General features: G+C 40.2%; 1 protein-coding gene across 1 annotated transcript in view; it reads left to right on the top strand.

The window, feature by feature from the left end:
- IFT80 (intraflagellar transport 80) overlaps nt 1-19635 on the top strand; it is a 123054-nt gene that overhangs the window by 84970 nt on the left and 18449 nt on the right. Inside the window, exons 8-14 of the mRNA XM_075861560.1 lie at nt 6675-6854; nt 7790-7908; nt 11852-11926; nt 13501-13664; nt 14125-14189; nt 16091-16226; nt 17841-17988. Of these exons, the coding sequence (XP_075717675.1) occupies nt 6675-6854; nt 7790-7908; nt 11852-11926; nt 13501-13664; nt 14125-14189; nt 16091-16226; nt 17841-17988 (887 nt within the window). The remainder of the gene's footprint in view (nt 1-6674; nt 6855-7789; nt 7909-11851; nt 11927-13500; nt 13665-14124; nt 14190-16090; nt 16227-17840; nt 17989-19635) is intronic.

Below are 19635 nucleotides of genomic sequence, written 5' to 3'. Positions count from 1 at the left end.
TCATCCACTTCTCTTCACAACGCCCAGCTTCTGGCAGTGCAGACACACAGCGTGTTCTCGAGAGATCACGCTGTGACGTCACTCACTTCCTGCCCCAGGTCCTGCATCGTGTCGGACGAGCGAGGACACATCGGCACCAGAGGCTACAGTTGATTCTGCAGCAGCATCGGCGTTTGCAGGTAAGTCGATGTAGCTACTTACCTGCAAACGCCGATGCTGCTGCAGAATCAACTGTAGCCTCTGTTGCCGATGTGTCCTCGCTCGTCCGACACGATGCAGGACCTGGGGCAGGAAGTGAGTGACGTCACAGCGTGATCTCTCGAGAACACGCTGTGTGTCTGTGCACTGCCAGAAGCTGGGTGGTAACGAAGAGAAGTGGATGATGCTGATTCGTCAGCATCATAAACTTCTAGTCACAACGCCCAGCTAGTAAAAGAAGTAAAAACGCCCAGATGTAACGAACACAATACACGCCCATTTGTACTTTTACTTTAAACACGCCCAGTTGTACTTTAGAAAGCCTCATTTACATAAATATAAAAATGGTCATAACTTGGCCAAAAATGCTCGTTTTAAAAAAAACAAAAAACGTTACTCTTATCTCCATTGCAGCGCCGATCTGCTGCAATAGGAGATAGGGGTTGCAAAATCTGGTGACAGAGCCTCTTTAAGCCATTCTTTTAACATGTTTCGAGGTAGGAGTGGCCACTGACAGTATCCTCTGCAAAAAGAAGGGATCATCGACTTGTTCCTGCTTATTGCACAGAACATGTTTACTTTGGGTGATTTCCTCATGTGCTCGATAAGGGCACATGTTTTTTTTGAGCCTCAAATTCTAACGTTGTGGCAATTTTACCTTCCCACCGGTCGACTTTCTAGGACTACTGTTCTGAAAACACCTGTTCCCTTAAGGTCGCTATGACAACCCCTCTAGCTTCTGGGTGGTTCTTCTTTTGCTTTGAGTCTATCTCTCTTCTCTGTACTACTGCCAATCTGCTGTGGGCTTGTATTTATACCTGTCTCTTCCCACCAATCTTTGCCTATGAATCTTCCTATGTCCTGGTTCCTGATCTGCTCCTGCATTTCTGATTTCTGGACCTCGGCTTGTCTCTCGTTAACCCTCTGCCTACCGTTTCTGATTATCCGCTCCCGACTGGTTTTGATTGTGGCTTCTCTGATTAACTCTACTCCGTTTCTGGACTTTCAGTTAACCTACTGGCTGTCTGGTTTCCAGCTAAGGTCTGTCTGCACTGCACCTAAGTGCATTTAAAGAAAATGAATATTGTTAACACACGGTTTTATGAGAGACTTTTGTTATTTAAATTTTGCTACTAATTATAGCTTGTTTATTAATATAAATTTTGATGAAGATAGATATGTCTCTATATACAGGCAGAGTCGTTTATTTTTTTTCCTCTTGCTTATGAGATGTTTTCGATATATACATGTTCAATGATGACTCGCTATTTTAGTTCTATTACCCATCTCCACTCACCTTCTCTTTGATTTAAACTTGCCTATTGCGCCGAAAAAAATCCAATAGTATTATCTTTTATTACTTTGGAGAGCCCTCCAAGTAACCAATACATGATATCCAAATAGGACAAGGCAATTAAAATGTAACTTTTAATTAAATCATCTAAAAACAAAACCGCTAAAATCACCAAGACACAGACCAATTTTTGTCTCAATGGGCCCGGCATCCGTACATTGTCCAAACCATAGCTTTTTCATGCTATGTTTCTGTCCACACATGGTGGACAGAAACATGACGTGTCTGTACCTTATTCTCTATTGTCATTAGGGACATATTTGGGCTCACGTAACTTAGGGCTATTTCCTGCTTGTTGGTAGGGACGTCTAGACCCACCTGAGGGCATCTTAGGGACGAAACCATCCTAACTGGTCCGATGGTGTAAGCCTTTTGTAAACTGGATTACTGTCCTGAATTTCATCTGATGGGTTAAGACTACTATTTCTCAGATGCTAAGGGGTGCATTTCGATAGTGTATACCTGCATATTGTCCAACTTTTACTATTAAGGCGTATATGTGATCGAATTAAAGTAATCACGCCAACAGACTACACAAGAACCTCTAAGACAGCAGGCGTATTATTAATTGTCTCTCCATTGGCTCAATACATACTGATATACATTATACTACCTTTTGACTTTAATAAGATAGTATGATTAGCCTATAATAGCAATGGTTTTTACAATGTACTGATACTGGGCCCATTGAAACTTGCATAGTGTACAATATGTGCACCACCCAACTAGTGATGTACATAAGGGGGTTCAAACCCCCCCCCTTTTCATCACCCTAGGCAACACCTATCTCTTAGGGTGGTCCAGTTTGAGAGCAGCCTGGCCAGCAGTTTGTTTAATTGGACAAAGGGGTTTGACTTCAGCTGTGGCCTCTAGCGGCATCCATTGAGCCTACCACCTACTGTAGGGAGGGATAGTCCAGCCAACTTACGGACTAAAAGCTATAGGATATAAATGGTTATTGATAATATTTGTCAGGCATAAAGTTGGACTAAGGTTGTATTTACATGTCATTATGGCAAAAATTGCACAGTTTTGTCACAATTAGGGGTATTGAGGCAAAAAAATGTGGCGAACATTGCTAGAAAAACTACTCCTGTAAGTACAAGCAGCATTATTCATTAGACGTGGCCTCTGGGGATTGGATACATGGCATCTAACATCTAATCCACACTGCAACCCCAGTCCTTTTTCACTTCTGTATAATACTTTCAATACCCATTTGAATCCCACATCTCGTATAACAAATTCAGACAAGCCCCTTTTGTAAGACCAATCAAATTTCCGTTAAAATTAAATTCCATATGTCAATGGCACCAAAAATATTTTTATTATTACTTCATAAACCTTTCTACTTGGTAACCTACAAGACAGTAGATTTGCAGGAATAGGGGGCACATAGAGGGTATTCAGGATCAAACTACACAGGGTTGGTTTGTAGTCTGTAGCCACGGAGGTCGGCATAAGAGGTATATACAAAAAATTATAGAATATTTTTAATCAGGACTATAAAATATATATTTAAAAAAAATTAAGCAGTTTTAGATTCACAGAATAAAAATAGACCAGCCATATTGCCTCATGACATTATATGTCTAACAAGTAAATCTTTAAAGGTGCTTCTACTGAATCTGTCTATCCTCTACTAATGTTAATCTCTAAAATCCCTGTCTGGCTTTTCTACTATTTCTAGGATGTCCTGATCCAAAAAGTAATATATGTTATGAAGTCAGGGCCGCACCGTCCATGTGGCGAGATGAGTTTCTCGCCTCAGGCGGCGGCTTGCCCACTGAAACCAGCCGCCGCCACCTCCTCCTACACTACAATTGTATCTGCATCTATCGAACGCAGATGCAATTACATGCGTAAGCCCTGCATAAGCGCTGAAGGGCAGGACATGTCCCGTGTCCTGCTAATCGGTGTCTTTCAATGACGCAAGTGGCGCGATGGCGTAAACGCGCCGCTTGCCTAGTTGTATAGCAGGGCAAGGCATCCTGCCAATCCGTGCCATTCAACGACGCAAGCGGCATGATGACCTCTGCGCGCCGCTTGCGTCGCTGAAAGTTGCTGATTGCCAGGGCAGAATGACTTGCGCTGCCACTCAGCGCCTTTTACAGATACAAGCGGTGTGATGTCGTCGCGCCGCTTGCGTCATTAAAAGGCGCTGAGTGGCTGGGCAAGTCTTTCTGCCCTGCCAATCAGCGTCTTTCAACTATGCAAGCGGCGCGATGACTTCATCGCGCCGTTTGCGTCGTCAGCCTCAGCAGACCTGCTTAGAAGAGAGCAGCCATGCATTGCAAGAGGACAGCATGGGAACGGAATCGGGTGAATATGCAAAGTTTTTTTTCTTCTCAAAAGTGTGAGTATCATGCTCTACAGGGAGTGCGGCTAGATATGGGGCACAATCTACATGAGGGCCTATATGTGGGGCACTACCTACAGGGGGGCTATATGTGGGGCACTATTTACAAGGGGGGCTATATATGGGGCAATTTCTTTAGGGACTACTATCTATAGGGGTATCTGGGGGGGGCACTATCTACAGGGGGGAGTATCTACAGGGGCTCTGTGTGGGGCACTATCTACATGGGGCTCTATGGGGGGCACTATATATGTGGGGCATTGTCTACAGGGAGCTTTATCTGGGGCACTATCTACTGGGGGCTCTATGAGGGGCACTGTCTACAGGAGGCTCTATGAGGGGTACTGTCTACAGAGGGCTATTTGGGGCACTGTCTACACTGGGCTCTATGGGTGGGCACTAACTATAGGGGGCACAGTGGGACACAGTGTATGGTGCTATTATATTCAGGGACACAGTGTATGGCACTATTAGAATTAGAGGTGCAGTGTATGGTGCTATTATATTAAGGGGTGTAGTGTTTGTCACCATGAGAATTTTATCTTCGTTTATACGTTCAGAAATGTTTGAAAAGTGAGAAGCTGAAGACCTGAGCGGAAAATTGCAGAAATGGGCTGTGGCCAGAAGTCTTCATAGAGATCTGGACTGGATGGAGAAGAAAAGAGAAAAAGAACATCTAGAATCTGAGAAGACGTCAGCTGTGAGTCACTTAATGTAAACGTTTATTCTGCCTCTAATCAGTACTGTAGTCACTGCAGCGAGATGATGGGTGGTACAATTTTTTTTTGTGTGTAACACCAACTCCCTGCATATCCTTATTCGCACCATGCTGCGAGCTGTAGTTTTACACCGTACAAACCTATACGGCAGGGGTTGCACTAAATTGAGCTGTATTTGTGCTGGAGCTGAATTTATGTAGAGATTGCGTCATATTTATGTACTGAGCCTTGTTCTGGTGCTGTATTTATGTACTGATCCTGGTTCTGGTGCTGTATTTATGTACTGAGCTTTGTTCTGGTGCTGTATTTATGTACTGAGTTTTGTTCTGGTGTTGTACATATGTAGTGAGCTTGGTTCTGGTGCTGTACATATGTACTGAGCTTGGTTCTGGGCATGTATTTATGTACTGACCTTGGTTCTGGGGTTGTATTTATGTACTGAGCTTGGTTCAGGGAATGTATATATGTACTGAGCTCGGTTCTGGAGATGTATATATGTACTGAACTTGTCCATTTAATGGGAACCTGTCAGGTAGTATAAACCCCTGGAACCACCATCATGCAGTAATACATGACCTTACAATATTTCCAAAATTCCCATATGGTTTTTTCAGATGCAGCAAAATCTATACAATTTAGCTGTGTAAAACGGCGCACACTATATCCTAATTACTCATTAAAAGGTCATGGGGCGGTGTTGCTATCCTGAAGGGTCACGTAGTCCTGACTCCAAGCCCACCTTTCCATGCTTGATTGACATCCCCTGGCTGTTATACATCACTAGCAGGCTCCTCCATCTTTCTAAGATGCGCCATTACATTGTACTACTTGAGCACACACTGTGCAGTAAAGTGTGCTCTGCCCGGCTTCATCGCTGCACCGGCATGCCAGGGGCATGCAACGGCACATCTGCAAGAGTTGGAGGGGGCTGGTAGTGATGTAGAACAGCCAGGGGGGTGTTAACCAAAATCTGTGGGCGCCATTTAAATTTTCGCCTCCGACAGCAGAAAAACCTAGAATCGGCCCTGATAAAGGTAGAAATCATTGCAGATGTGACTTTAGCATCAATGTACATATGTTTCCAAAAACAAGACCCTTTTTTTTCCATCCTAAATGAAAGATTTTTATAAAAGCAGTTGCATGTTTAATTCATATTACTAATGATCATTCTATAATTTATTCTACATTGATTAAGAATTTTCAAAACATTTCAAATGAATGCAGAAATCTCTGACCTACTAACCTAACTTTAGGTGTTTTTTTTATTTCCAAACAAAGTTCGTCTTGGTACAATCATTTGTGACCCACCGTAATTATACATACATGTATGGAAACTCTGTGATTCCTCTTAGTACTGTATCTCTCAATAAAGTAAATTGACTAGCAGTATTTCAAGTAAGTCTTTCAGTTACACTTGTCTACCCTCATTATATTTATATTACTAAAGTTGACAAGCTTCCCAGGAGTTTGATATTTTGTGGGTTCGCATGTACTGCAAAAGAAATTACAGTTCTAAATATGGCAAACACATTAAATATTCCTTCCCCGAAGCACTAAACGATGTGTCCAGAATTTTGCATTTGGACATATTTTGTCTTTAAACAGATGGATTTTTTTGTCGTCTTACTTATTGAATAAAGTTCCTTTTCAGTTTTTGATTAATGAGTGTTCTAATTAGCTTTGCATCTGAGCTCTATTTGGTAAGCTCGCCTCGTCTTTCTTCTGATCAATCTTAATAGCCCTGCGTATATTGCTAATGTCTATAGCAGACTTGGACCATTTGCCGTGTCATCCCCTATTCTTATTCATTGAAGCAGCCTTGACCTCTGCCACTGGCTCATCTGCTGTCTGATGTCCAGCTGCTTCAGGTGTGCTTTGGCAGAGCAGAATGTACCATTTTTAAAGTTTATCACCCACTATTCATGTTTTTGCGAAGAGAAAATGTTGACATGATTTATTTATTTATTGAAATTATGAAAATTGTATTTAGTTTTTAAGCGAAACTGTTTTTATACACGGATTCATTCATTTTTTTTTTTTTTAGTGGTCCTATGCTTTGGAAAAACCAAATACCGGTAGTATCTTCAGCCTTACTTGGTCAATAGATGGGACCCAGGTTGCCGGAGCGTGTGGCAATGGTCATGTTATCTTTGCTCATGTCATTGAGCAACACTGGGAATGGAAGAATTTTGAAGTAACTTTAACCAAGAGACGAGCTATGCAGGTTGAGTTATATTTCATAACATGTCTATTGAATATGAGTATGTCTAGCTAAAAATGTGTCTAACCTTACATTGACCTGCTGGAATGGGTAAAACTTATTACTCATGAGTTAGACTCAGCTTTCACCTTTCAGAGCCCTGACTGGGTCAAGAGATGAAGGGAACGTGTGTGTACACACACACACACACACACACACACACGCGCGCACACACACACACACACACACACACACACACACTACTTTTTAACCATTTAGCGCAGGTGGTGGTTTAACGGCCCTCACTTTTTTATTTGTTAGGCCACCTTTTTTTTTTTCCGTGACACATAGGACTGGTTTTTCATACCTTTTTAGAATAGAAATTTTGTTTTTGTATCTTTTTTTTTTTTAGTTTTTTTTCTAGTTTTATAAGGGGTAGTAAGTTGTACAGAGAGTTAAAGAAAACTTTTTTTTAAATGTATTGTAATTAATTTTTCCCATTTACAAATTCTTACTAAAAGAATGTATTAGAATGGGTTCACAATTTTGTTTTGGTCGTTTTGATATATAATATTTATAGTCTCCGGTGATCTGAGCAGCTATGGTGATTGGTTTGGGTTGGCACGGGCAGTGTGTTTGCGTTTTTTCATTTTATTTATATACTTTTGTAATTTTTTCCTACATCAGGGGGACATGCACAATATTTGTATGCAGTTTTCCACTGTAACTAGAGCATCCACTACACAGTGGTCAATGAGCGCCGTGTAAGCTAAAATGAAGAAGACCGAAGCGATTAAAAACCGCTTCTGATTTCTCTTCAGGTTCTCCAGCCTTCTCTGACATCCGGGCATCTAATCTGTTCTTTCTAGATTGTAAATGTATGGCGCAGTTTTAAAACATAGAACCACGCACAATATATGGAGTCAGATTGCAGCCTCACACTTTGCCTAATTTTTCAGGTCCGCAACGTAATAAATGATGCCATGGATTTACTGGAATTTCGCGACAGAGTAATTAAGGCATCTTTGAAGTATGGACATTTAGTGGTTTCTACCTCTCTCCAGTGTTATGTATTTAGGTAAGCAAGTTGTATTTCTGTGAAACGTTTCCTTTGATTCATTGCTTTTCATTCATGTGTGGTACAAAGGTCTTTTAAGCCAACACTATACCAGGCTTGTATCCTTTGTTGAAATACTGTCATAGGAAGCAGGTGGTACAGTTGCTACTAATTCGTTCTGCAACTCATAGAATTTGAAGAATCAAAACATCTGGATGCGTTCCAAGAAAAACCTTTCAAGTAATTGTTTTTGTAGCTATCTGTTTTAAGTGTGGTCACCTAGTTTACAAAGTGAAATGGTGGCCTCCACCCCATTGTTATTAGTTCATGATCTACGCCTTTACTTAATGGTTGGGGATAACACATTTGTGAACAGCTGCAGGAAAAAATTTAAAATCACTTCATTTTTTAACACAGGCCACTTTTTATATTTAATATAGATATATTCTTTACACAGTGTGTGTTGTATAAAACAAAAGCTACTCTTCACTAAAATTTTATCTAGAAATTAAAGGTATGCTATTGGGTAATATATATACACAGTCGAGTCACATCATTATGACCAACTTCTACTTTCGACGTCGGCAGCGCGTAGCCCATGAAGGAAGTGATGTGTCGTGGGCTGACTTGGTGGGTATTTAAGGTGTGCGATAGGCTGTCTGATCAATTATCACTCGTTGTTGCCATGTGTAAAAGGGGAAATTTATCAGAGTTGTAAAAAGTGATGATTATTGACTTTCGGGCGAAGTGTGGCCGTATTTCTCAAACAGCGCATTCTGTGAACTGTTCGTGTGCTGCTGTGGTAAAAGTGTATCGTGAGTGGACAAATGGCACCATTGGGAATAACCGATGTGGAAACTGCGGAGCACCACGTGCCATTGATGTAAAAGGTTAACGTCGGCTATGAAGGTTTGAGAGGGCCTAACGACACGCTACAGTGGAGCAGCTCACAGTGAAAATCAACCAGGGGGATACCAAACGTGTGTCGAAAACAACAGTTCAGCGAGCCCTACTGTGTATGGGGCTCTGAAGCAGACGGATGGTCACTTCGCCTATGCTAACAAAGGTGCATCGGAAAAAAGGCTTCAATTTGCGCGGCAGTATCGGAATTGGACCACCGATGATTGGCAAAGGGTTGCCTTCTCCGATGAGTCACGTTTTCTGCTTCATCGAACGGATGGACGTTGGCGTATCTGATGAGAAACATCAGAGAACAAACACCCTGCAACCATTGCTGGAAGACCACAAGCTGGTGGCGGCAGCGTTATGGTCTGGGGAATTTCTCCATGGCATTCTCTGGGCCCACTCATCCATGTAGAAGGCACTTTGAACTGATTTGGGTATGAATCCATCGTTGCAGATCACGTCCACCCATACATGTGGTTTGTCTTCCCTGGGGCAGATGGAATCTTCCAGCAAGACAATGCGACATGTCACATGGCTAGAAATGTCCGACAGTGGTTGGAAGAGCATGACCAAGACTTCCAAGTTCTTCCCTGGCCCCCTAATTTGCCAGAATTGAACCCAATTGAGCATCTGTGGGACCACCTTGATTGTATTGTTCGCTCTATGGATCCTCCCCCTCGCACCCTCCATCAAATGTGGGATGCACTGCAGTCAGCATAGCTCCAGATACCTGACACATCCTACCAGCACCTTATTGAGTCACTCCCAGCCCGTCTAGCTGCTGTCCGTGCTGCGGTTACTCTGGATATTAGCTGGTGAGTAGCTGGTAGTCATAATAATGTGCCTCAACTATATATATATATATATATATATACACATACATATATAAACCGCACGATAAGGTAAGGAAAGACCCATTACTGGACAATAATCATAATTTTGTGGTACTAGTGGTATAGCCCAACCTTGTATTATGTGAATAGGATCATGTATTATGTGACTTCTGATCATGTTTAATCCTTCTCTCAGTATTTACAACCTTCTATGCACAAAAACCTTCCAAACAAGTTTGATTTTCATAGGACTCTGAAGAAAGTTTCAGGGCTTGCAGGAGAGGGCTTTGTCTAGCAGTGAGGTTCTTAAGACATGGCATATGTACTCTGATGGTTAAGAGAGACATCTGCTGGTGTACATGTTTGGAAAGGAAATCCAGCTGTCACCATGGTGGACGAGTTCAGGAGGGTTAATGTTTGCTTCGATGTTCCACAATAAAGAAAAAGTTTACATAAGTCTCTAATTGTACCGAATACATAAGCAGTCATAGACAGTTATGGTGTTTTCTTTGGTTGTTATTTAGTAGTATCAATATTAAAATGCCCATTTTAAAATATCTTTAACATTTCTTAGTCAAAATGTTGTCTCTGAAAAGCTGAAACTTTATTGGAAAGTGAATTGATAATGAATTCGTAGTTATGAAGGTTGTAAGCCCTACCTCTATAGAGCCATGGTTTCCTTATCTTGCACTGATGAAGACCAATAAGCCCTAAACTTCTGTATGCAGGTTGGAATAAATGGTTCTGTGCTCATTAGGCTGTATCTGTTCTACAGCCAGTGGGGCTGGATGCATTATTGGCCACTAGGGACAGAAAGGAACAATTTGCATGGCTCCACCGACTATCCCATAATGAAGATTCATTTATTTGTGGTGTGTATATGTGATGGAAGTAAGACTGTAAATGCCTTCAGTTTTAAGAAGTCCTTGGTGTATGAAGGTTGTATTAACCCATTCCGACCGCATCTATTTTTTGGTTTTCCTCTCTCTGCATTTGAAAAGCTATAACTTTTTTTATTTTTCTGTCTACATAGTCGTATGAGGGCTTTTTTTTGTGGGACGAGTTGTAGTTTTTGATTGCACCTTTTAATGTACTGGGAAAATGTTTAAAATTTATTTTGTGATTTGGAGTGAAAAGAAAACAGCAATTCATCCTTTTGGGGGGGGGGGGGGGGTCCGTTTTACTGCGTTCACCATGTGGTAAAAAATACATGTTAACTGTTTTATGCAAGTGAATACGATTATGGTGATACCAAATTTATATTGTTTGTTTGTGTTTTGTCCAGTTTCACATAATTAAAAAGTGCTATGTGTCGCCATATTCTAAGATCCATAACTTTTTTTCTTTTTTTGTATGTAGTGTGAAGGCTTGATTTTTTTATTTATTTTTTCAATATCTTTTTGGGGTTTGTGCTTCTTGCCATCTCCTATTAAGACTGTTAACTCATTAGGCCCCCCGGCTGCCATAACAACCCATCGGCGCTCAATATTGACTGCAGCAACTTAGCTGTTAAATGGCTGAAATTGGAGTTATCTCAGATTCCGGCCATGAGAGCGCAGTGCTAGCTGTAATATACAGCTCACATCCGCTCTGTATGGACAGCGCTCAGCCCATGAGCATGCTATACCCCCCTCGCTCTTCCCCCTCCCAACTATGACCTCAAATGTCGGGAAGTGGTTAAGCTACCGTAGAGCTTCAAGAGTTGGTGCAGTTAAAGAGACAAATACTTCAAATTTTCTGTGTGCATATTCAAAAAGACCTATCATCTCTCCTGGCATCTGTCCTGCTAAATTCTTGTATTCTCCATAAAATAACAATTCTGAAGCATCTTTTCTTAGAACTTGGTGTTGTGCTGTTTCTCTGTTATTCCTCCTTGATATTTATGAATAAATTAACAACTGGGTGTTGTCATTCCCATGATCATAGTGGTGTGTCCCTACACAGTCTGAAACTCTGAGCATTGATTGGACAGGGTCAGAGTGTAGGGCCACACCCCTAACTAGAAGCACCCACTCTTCAATTTATTAATAATTTTGTAGAAGGAATAACAGAATTCTTTGTTCCGTTCCTCTAAGAAAAAAAGCTCCAGATTTGTTCTTTTTTGGGGAGTACAAGTATTTGGTAAATATTTTAGTAAATCGATAAGCACTTTTTGTTTTATAAAAAACCTGTCATTAGTAAAGTGAATATAGAAATATTTTAACACCGTACTCTTTCCATTCTAGCACAAAAAATTGGAACACTCCTCTTATCTTTGACCTCAAAGAGGGAACTGTGAGCTTGATCCTGCAATGCGAAAGGTAGAAAACAATCTTTATATTTCTCCGTTACCATAGATAGTTTTTAGACTGAGCATGTGTTATGTGTAGTTAGCTAATATTAAGACATTCATTTTCAGTACACCGTGTACTCTATGTCTGCATACCTCCATGCTTCAGTGATGTCTCTCTATTTCGGGATTTAATGCATTATCATGATTATTTTAAAGAGTTGTTAATTTATATAGTGCCATCAGCTTCCATAGCACAATATTTTGGGTAAGAGATTGTAACAATTACGAAAGACTCATCAGATTCAGGTGGAGGCAATGTAGGAATACTGGTTGGTGACTCTTTAGACCAAGTTTTATTCTTCGTTTGGAGGCTTGGAAAGTGTTGGATGGAATGACAGATGGTGTTTCAGAAGAGAGGGCAGGCAGAAGAGATCTTGTATGTGAGCAGGTAGATGGAGTTGTCATTGGCACAGCCTAGATTACGTGTGGAGTGGTCATTTTGAAGTATAGAAGAAATGTAGTACGGAGCAAAAGTAAATAGGGTTTTCTAAGTTAAAGTAAGAATGTTTTATTGGATTCTCTGTGTGATAGGCAGCCATGGAGGGACTGACCGAGGGCAATAGCATTTGAGGAAGGAGAGGAGAGGTAGGTGAGTCGAGAGGAATTGTGTGATAGTTTGGATTCATGCCAATCTGTTTTTTGGAAGACCACAAAAGAAGGTGTTACAGTAGTCCAGCCGGTTGTATAAAAATATTAAACTCTTCTTCGGACATACTGGTAGATTTCTAGTTTGATAGGTTAAATATAGGAATGGCAAATGAGAAATTCAATGAGTCTTTATATAGAAGTGTATGGTAATCATACAATATAGTGTATTCTACTGGTTTATAATTGAGACTGTGCCAATAATAAAGTGAGTTGAGGATGAGGATTTACTTCATGAGTTTTATTTTAAAAATGATAGAAAAAAATAATTTTAAATATTTAATTTGTGCATTAATTAAGTTGTAGTCTGGGTTATTATACATGTGTGTATAAAATATACCTTCTTGTGTTTTTCTTGGCTCTATGCAGTATAAGTAGACGGCGTATTCAGTACTGACGTGATTAAACACCTGTGTATACCAAGTGTCAGATGCCTGTGCATGCACGTGGCTAGTTTGAGTTAGAAGGCCTGTGTTATGGCATCAGTTTCCAATAAGCCATATGCTCTGTGTTTTGCAACAAATGAATGACATTCCTTTCTGCATTCCTCCGCTCGGCTTTAATGTGTATTAAGGGCTGAATTACTTGCTTTCTAATGCTGCAAAGCATGGGGCTAACCGTGCATAGTTCCAGCTGTGCGACCCAGGAATAGTAAAGTAACCCGGCTTATTGATCTATACGTTAAGAAAAAAAAAACCTAACGACTGTATAACTACATGCACAGATGAGGCTCTGGAAAGCAGCAAAGATTTGTAGATGATGATAGATCAATATATCATAGATTTGGGTTCTGCTGTTCGCTCATTGCTTTGTTTGCAAAGTTGTCTTTGAAGATGTTCAAATAGTTGACTATAATGTATCTGCTCTTTGGTCACTTCCTTCCTCGTTTTCTTGCAGGCATTTCCTCCTAGTGGATGGTGGCAGTCTGTTTTTATACTCCTATGAAGGTCGTCTCATCAGCTCTCCTAAAGTCCCTGGTACGAGAACAGACATTCTCAATGCACAGACTGTGTCTTTGAGCAACGATACCATTGCTATAAAGGATAAAACAGATGAAAAGTGTAAGTCATAGTTCCAGGACCGAATTTATCCTTGTCACGCTTCCTTTGAATGAATAATATTACCACCGAGGAATATCTAATACTAATATTCATTAATTCTTTCCTGACTAATGTATTATTTATTAACCAATATACCTGTTGTATATCTTTTAAGTTCTACTTTTATAGTAACTTTAAAGGGGTTGTCTCACGAAGACGAAGGAAAACGTCTGATCACCGTGGGTCCAGGTTCTCTAACCTAGCTATTATTTCTGGGGGAAGCCGCATCTAGCCACTCATTTTCTCCGCAGTGGCCACTGCAGAGGGAATAAAGTCTTGCATGGCGGCCATTCAAAGGCATACTTAAGGTTACTTGCCTGCCTCTACCGATCTTCTATTCTAAATGTATTAATAAGAATTCTGTGCCTATGAAAGAAATTGTATGTTGTTTCTTGACATCATGTTGTCTTTATTTTTTTAGTGATCTACTTGTTTGATGCTTTATCAGGAAAGCCTCTGGGAGACGGGAAGCCACTTCCACATAAGGTGAATTATTCGGTGCTGACCCATTTAATTTTTTCGTTTCTCTTTGTCATTTGCCCTGTATGTCATACTTTACTCGGTAGAGAGGGGGGAGACAAAAAAATAAAACAAGACCCAGTTTGCAGACGTAGAGGTTAACTACTGTATAACTAGCGCTTTGTCTCCCGCATGGATTTTTTCCAGCTGGACCACACACAGTTGTGAATTAAATTCCTGGGACATTGAGCAATATGATGCTGCCACATGCCTTCTTCCTGTGTTATCTGTGTGGAGTTGGATGTTCTGTGGCTACTTAAGGGACACAAGAAGACAAAGTCATGAAATGTCAAAAATAGAGCAAGTGATTTTAATTAACGTCATAGATCCTCTGTATCAGGCCCAAGACAGCGATACCCATGAATAAGATGCATTTTATGTTTCTGTACAGATTGCATTTGTTTTATTCTATAGCCAAAGGCACAATTCAGGCCCCAGTAATGAAAGGCATTCAGAAGTTGCTTTGTTTTCACGGTAGATCTCTGTGTACATTTTGTAGCAGTTTGTTGCCGATATGTGTGTTGTTAAACTTAGGCTTCGTTCACATGTGCGCTAGGGCTCCGTTCCGACGTTCCGTCTGAGCTTTCCGTCGGAACGGAGCCCTGACAGACACAAAAGGAAACCATAGGTTTCCATCACCATTGATTTCAATGGTGACGGATCCGGTGCCAATGGTTTCCGTTTGTCTCCGTTGTGCAAGTGTTCTGTCTTTTTTACGGAATCAATAGCGTAGTCGACTACAGTATTGATTCTGTCAAAACAACGGACCCCTTGCACAAACTAGACAAACGGAAACCATTGTCACCGGATCTGTAACCATTGAAGTCAATGGTGATGGAAACCTATGGTTTCCTTTTGTGTTTGTCAGGGCTCCGTTCCGACTGAAAGCTCAGTCGGAACAGAGCCCTAGCGAAGCCTAAGAGGTCAATAAAAGTTATTGTACCCACTCTATTGTGTTGTAAGGACAAGTCAAGATTTTTATGACCATTTCAGATAGGCTATCAGGGTGTGATCGCTGGGGAAACGACCCCCGCCAATTAGAATGAAGAAGCAGCACACTTGCTGGAGAGGCCCCTTTTACTCTCGTCCACCTATTCTTTATGCTGATTTGCTAAGCATATTTCATCAGTTTTAAATCCTGGCAAACACCTTAAGAAACCCTCATACTGCTGAACTGTTGGATGCCTAGATTGTAAGCACTCGCGGGCAGGGCCCTCTCTCATTATGTAGAGTCTGTCACTTAGTAAGTAGGCTCATGTTTGTATTGTCTCATATTATGTATTGAAACCCCTCTGTATTTCATATGAACTCTTCCCTGGAATTAATGGCGCTTTCAAAATAATTAAATAATGCAAGTTTGAATCCCCTCCCTCCATGAGCCCTCTCAACCATCCAACAGAGTTGAGGTATCAAATGACTCATGTCCTTGTAACTCTTACTACGTTTAGAGAAGAAAAGCCCATTTTGAAGAAGTCCGCAACAGGGCTGTCCGCTCCGGGCCCCTGATTGCCCTAGGGTGGGCCATTTAATGGGTGAAATTGCAGCCATCAGTTCAACTTACATTAGTTTCCACATTATAGACAGGCCTAGTTTAATTAGTGAATTTGAGTGGCACCCAATGGGTGTTATTCCTGCCTGACGTATACATGTGATGATTGGTAGGAAGAGAGGTGAGGCTTTATGCGATTATTCATTCTTGATACCATCTCAGTCTTACACTGGTAATTCGAAGAAAATAAAATGAATTTACCTCAGAGCCTGTTCTTAAAAATTGGAGACTATTCCCGTGCACAAATCAAAGGGTAGGAGAATTTTAAGTGCAGTTATATTTTCACTCTGTATTTATAGCGCTGACTTTTCATTTTTAGATTGAAGTAGTAGAGATTGCTCTGGATCAAGGAGGACCAGCAAATGAAAGAAAAATTGCATTTGTTGATAAAAACCGAGATCTCTACATAAGCACAGTCCGGAAGCTTGGAAAAGAACAGAGAGCAGTCAAAATTGGTATGATGCAATACGTCACCTGTTCATTCTAAAACTGTACAATGACAACCATAAGGAATGTGCCAGTTACATAAAAGAACTGTAGAGAAAGTATATCTAGTTGTTATTTCAAAGTAAAACTAGTAAACCCCTTCATGACGACGACGCCTTCACTAGATTTTAGACATTTATCTATTACAGTTAATATTGTCTGAAGTAGAGACCATCATTTTACTGTTTATTTATAGATGTAATGGACATGAAAAGTACAGTAAGACTTTTGCCGAAAACCATAGCTCAGTATACAGCACTATTCTTACCACCAAATGAGGGAACCATGATATATTATATGTGAATTTGGTCCATCAGTCACCGTTTGGATCTATTGTACGACTTTCCAAATACCATATTTATGGAAGCTCACTCACATGTTTAACAACGTTAATGACAATTGGCGTTTTTGTTGCCAATAGGGTACACACTGTAGGCAATTCACTGTGAGCTAAGCAGCCTGGTCGTCACATATAGTCATAGTCACTACATACGCTAACTCCCACAATTACAATCATGCTTGCTACATATATTCATTCACTTCCTATGCCCTCACATAGGCACATGCTAACTACGTACATGCGCATATATGTGCGCACTCACTACATTATGTCAGCCAGTACATAGTACATCTGTTACTCCTTGGTTTACTATGTACGGGCTGACATATAAGAGTATGTTCACAGGGCGGATTTGCTATAGAGAAAATAATTGTTTTATTTTTGGTAATAATCAAAAAGCTAATGAAGATCAATTCTAAAATTGCTAGATTTTACATTGATTGCATAGCCTATGTTAATGGAAAAAAAAAATATCCCAGCAATTCCTCTCTTAATCTCCTCCTTTCCTTTGGTCATATTTTGTCTCATATTGCAATTAATAATGAGAAATATATAAAGAATAATTCTGTGTCTCCCAGGATATGAGCCATGTCTCCCCTCATTCTTCTCATTGTCTTGTGTCAGGTTGTAGGACATCTGGCTGCAGCAGGAGCCCCCTCTGACCTGTCTGCAGTAGGACACACTGATCATTAAACCCCACTCCTCAGTAGTTCACCAGCCTAAATTAAACAGATCAGCAGAGAATTTACCCTGTGTTATATGCTGGATTTCTGGAACATGTAGAAAATCCTGCAGACTGACAAACAGTTCGAGCACGTTTATCTCCTGCTTAAGTTTATCATTCATTTGTAGCTATAGTTTTCCTTTAAGATTTATTACACACTTTAGGTCCTCTTACACTGGCCGTGTAAACGATCGGTGCTCGTTTGCTCCTTTCACAAGGAGCTAGTATGGGGATGAGCGGTCGTTACTTTGATCGCTCGTCCCCATATATTTGTATCATGTCGGCAGCACGTCTCTCTGTTTACACAGACTACGATAATATTTTTCACTTTTAAAACTATACGATCGGCAGATGAATGAGCGTTTGCTCGTTCATCTGCTGATCGCTGCCCTGTTTACAAAGGGCAAATCTTGGCAATTAACGTTCTTTGAACGAGCGTTTGCCCGATAATTGGCCAGTGTAAAAAGGCCTTTACTTCTGGGAAAGTTTTAAGATGTGTTGCCTTTCTTTGTTTTGCAGGTAGCATGGTACACACATTAGCCTGGAGTGACTTATCTAATATGTTGTGTGGTATTCAGGACAGTCTTTTCACAGTCTGGTACTATCCAAATGCAGCCTATGTAGATAAAGAATTGTTGCCAAAAACAATTACTGAAAAAGATGGAAGGTATGTTTCTCAATGATATCAATGGCCATATTGATGTAAGACTGCAGAACCTCTGATAAAAAAGAGATATACCATAAAATCTGACATTATTGTCCATAACAGATGCTTGATATGAGAGTTATGTAAACATTTGTTGTAGCCAAACTCAGAATTTGACCACCCATACAATCGTACAGCAGGCATCTCCAAACCCTATTATTTTGGACTGATCACACAAGTTGACACAATATCTTGGCCATTTGTTATCTTGTCTTATTTTTATTTCTATGGGATAATGTGAACCTTTGGAAGAATGAAATGACCTGCGATATGATTAGCCATGTAGCTTAAACAAGGGAATAGCTTATCAAATACTTTCATAGAATGCTCGTTCCCGATCATTGCCCTATGTAAAAAGGGCAACAATTGACCGATGAACAAGCAAACACTCGTTCATCGGTTAATTGTTTTGATTCTGCAGCAGAAAATATTATTGCTGATATGATAAAAATGTATGGGACGAGTGATCGTAGTAACGAGCGCTCATCCCCATACATTACTGATAATAGCTCTTTGTGAAAGGAGAAAACGAGCGCTCATCAATGAGCTGTCTCGTTCATTGAGGCTCGTTGTTACGGCCAGAATGGGCCAGCATAAAAGGACCCGTAGGAAATGACAATTCTGCTAAATGTCTACATTTTAGGGCATCACTTATGCACAAAAAAGTGGTAAGGAATACTATTACTATTATTACTCACCTAAACATTTTGAATGTTCCTCTTGAAGGGAGTGAATGAACCTGTAAAAAGAAGATAACAATATCTATTATATACCATGTGATAGAGCAGTAAAATAATAAGAAAAAGGCTGTGGAATATTAGTGCTATATAAATAAAGATAATAATTATTATTATAAGATGTTGTGACCCTGGAAATTCATGAGCAGAGCTTATCTCGCATAACATGCACTGCACAGTAAGTTTCTTGATTCAAAGCATGTGGAGAATTGCGCCATCTGCTGGATACTAGCTGAACAAGTTGTATATGTTCATCACATGCGACTGTTATTTTTCACCTCGTGCTGTATAGAAACACTGCATTCCTCTGTAATACCTTAAAAAAATATGGTCAATAGTGAGATTTTGATGTGGCTGCTATTTATTATTGTACATTTACTTTTAGACCATGAAGTTATAGTCATATCTTTCTATTGCGTTTTAATAGAAGACTAACGCTATCATTATATCAGCCATATATAACCTGTGTTCATTACAAGCAAAGTGATCATGTAAAATTTGTTTTTTACCTATATAGTTCCAATATTTTACTGGAGAATCACAGCATCTGGTAGAAAATGACAAAAAAAAAACAAAACAGGATAAACTTTCAATTGTGCTATTGTTACAGTTGAGTCAATACTTATTCATTTACCACCATGTTACTACATAGGTAATCATTTTTTATTATAAGCTGCCCCTTTAATGACAGCTTTACCCCTTGACTCCCACCTGTTCCCCCTTGACTCCCACCTGTTCAGTTCATCGAACTTACATGTTTTTTAAATAGGAGAATGTTGATAAGTGGCTGCTAGACACCTCTGGCGCCACTTATCTCTTAGGAAATAAAGGAATAAACATATTAATATCCAATCTGTCAGACCCTGACATT

Source organism: Rhinoderma darwinii, chromosome 4 (assembly GCF_050947455.1).
Source record: "Rhinoderma darwinii isolate aRhiDar2 chromosome 4, aRhiDar2.hap1, whole genome shotgun sequence".
NCBI lineage: Eukaryota > Metazoa > Chordata > Amphibia > Anura > Rhinodermatidae > Rhinoderma > Rhinoderma darwinii.
The sequence above is the reverse complement of the archived record's forward strand: the minus strand, read 5'-3'. Positions and strand labels throughout refer to the sequence as shown.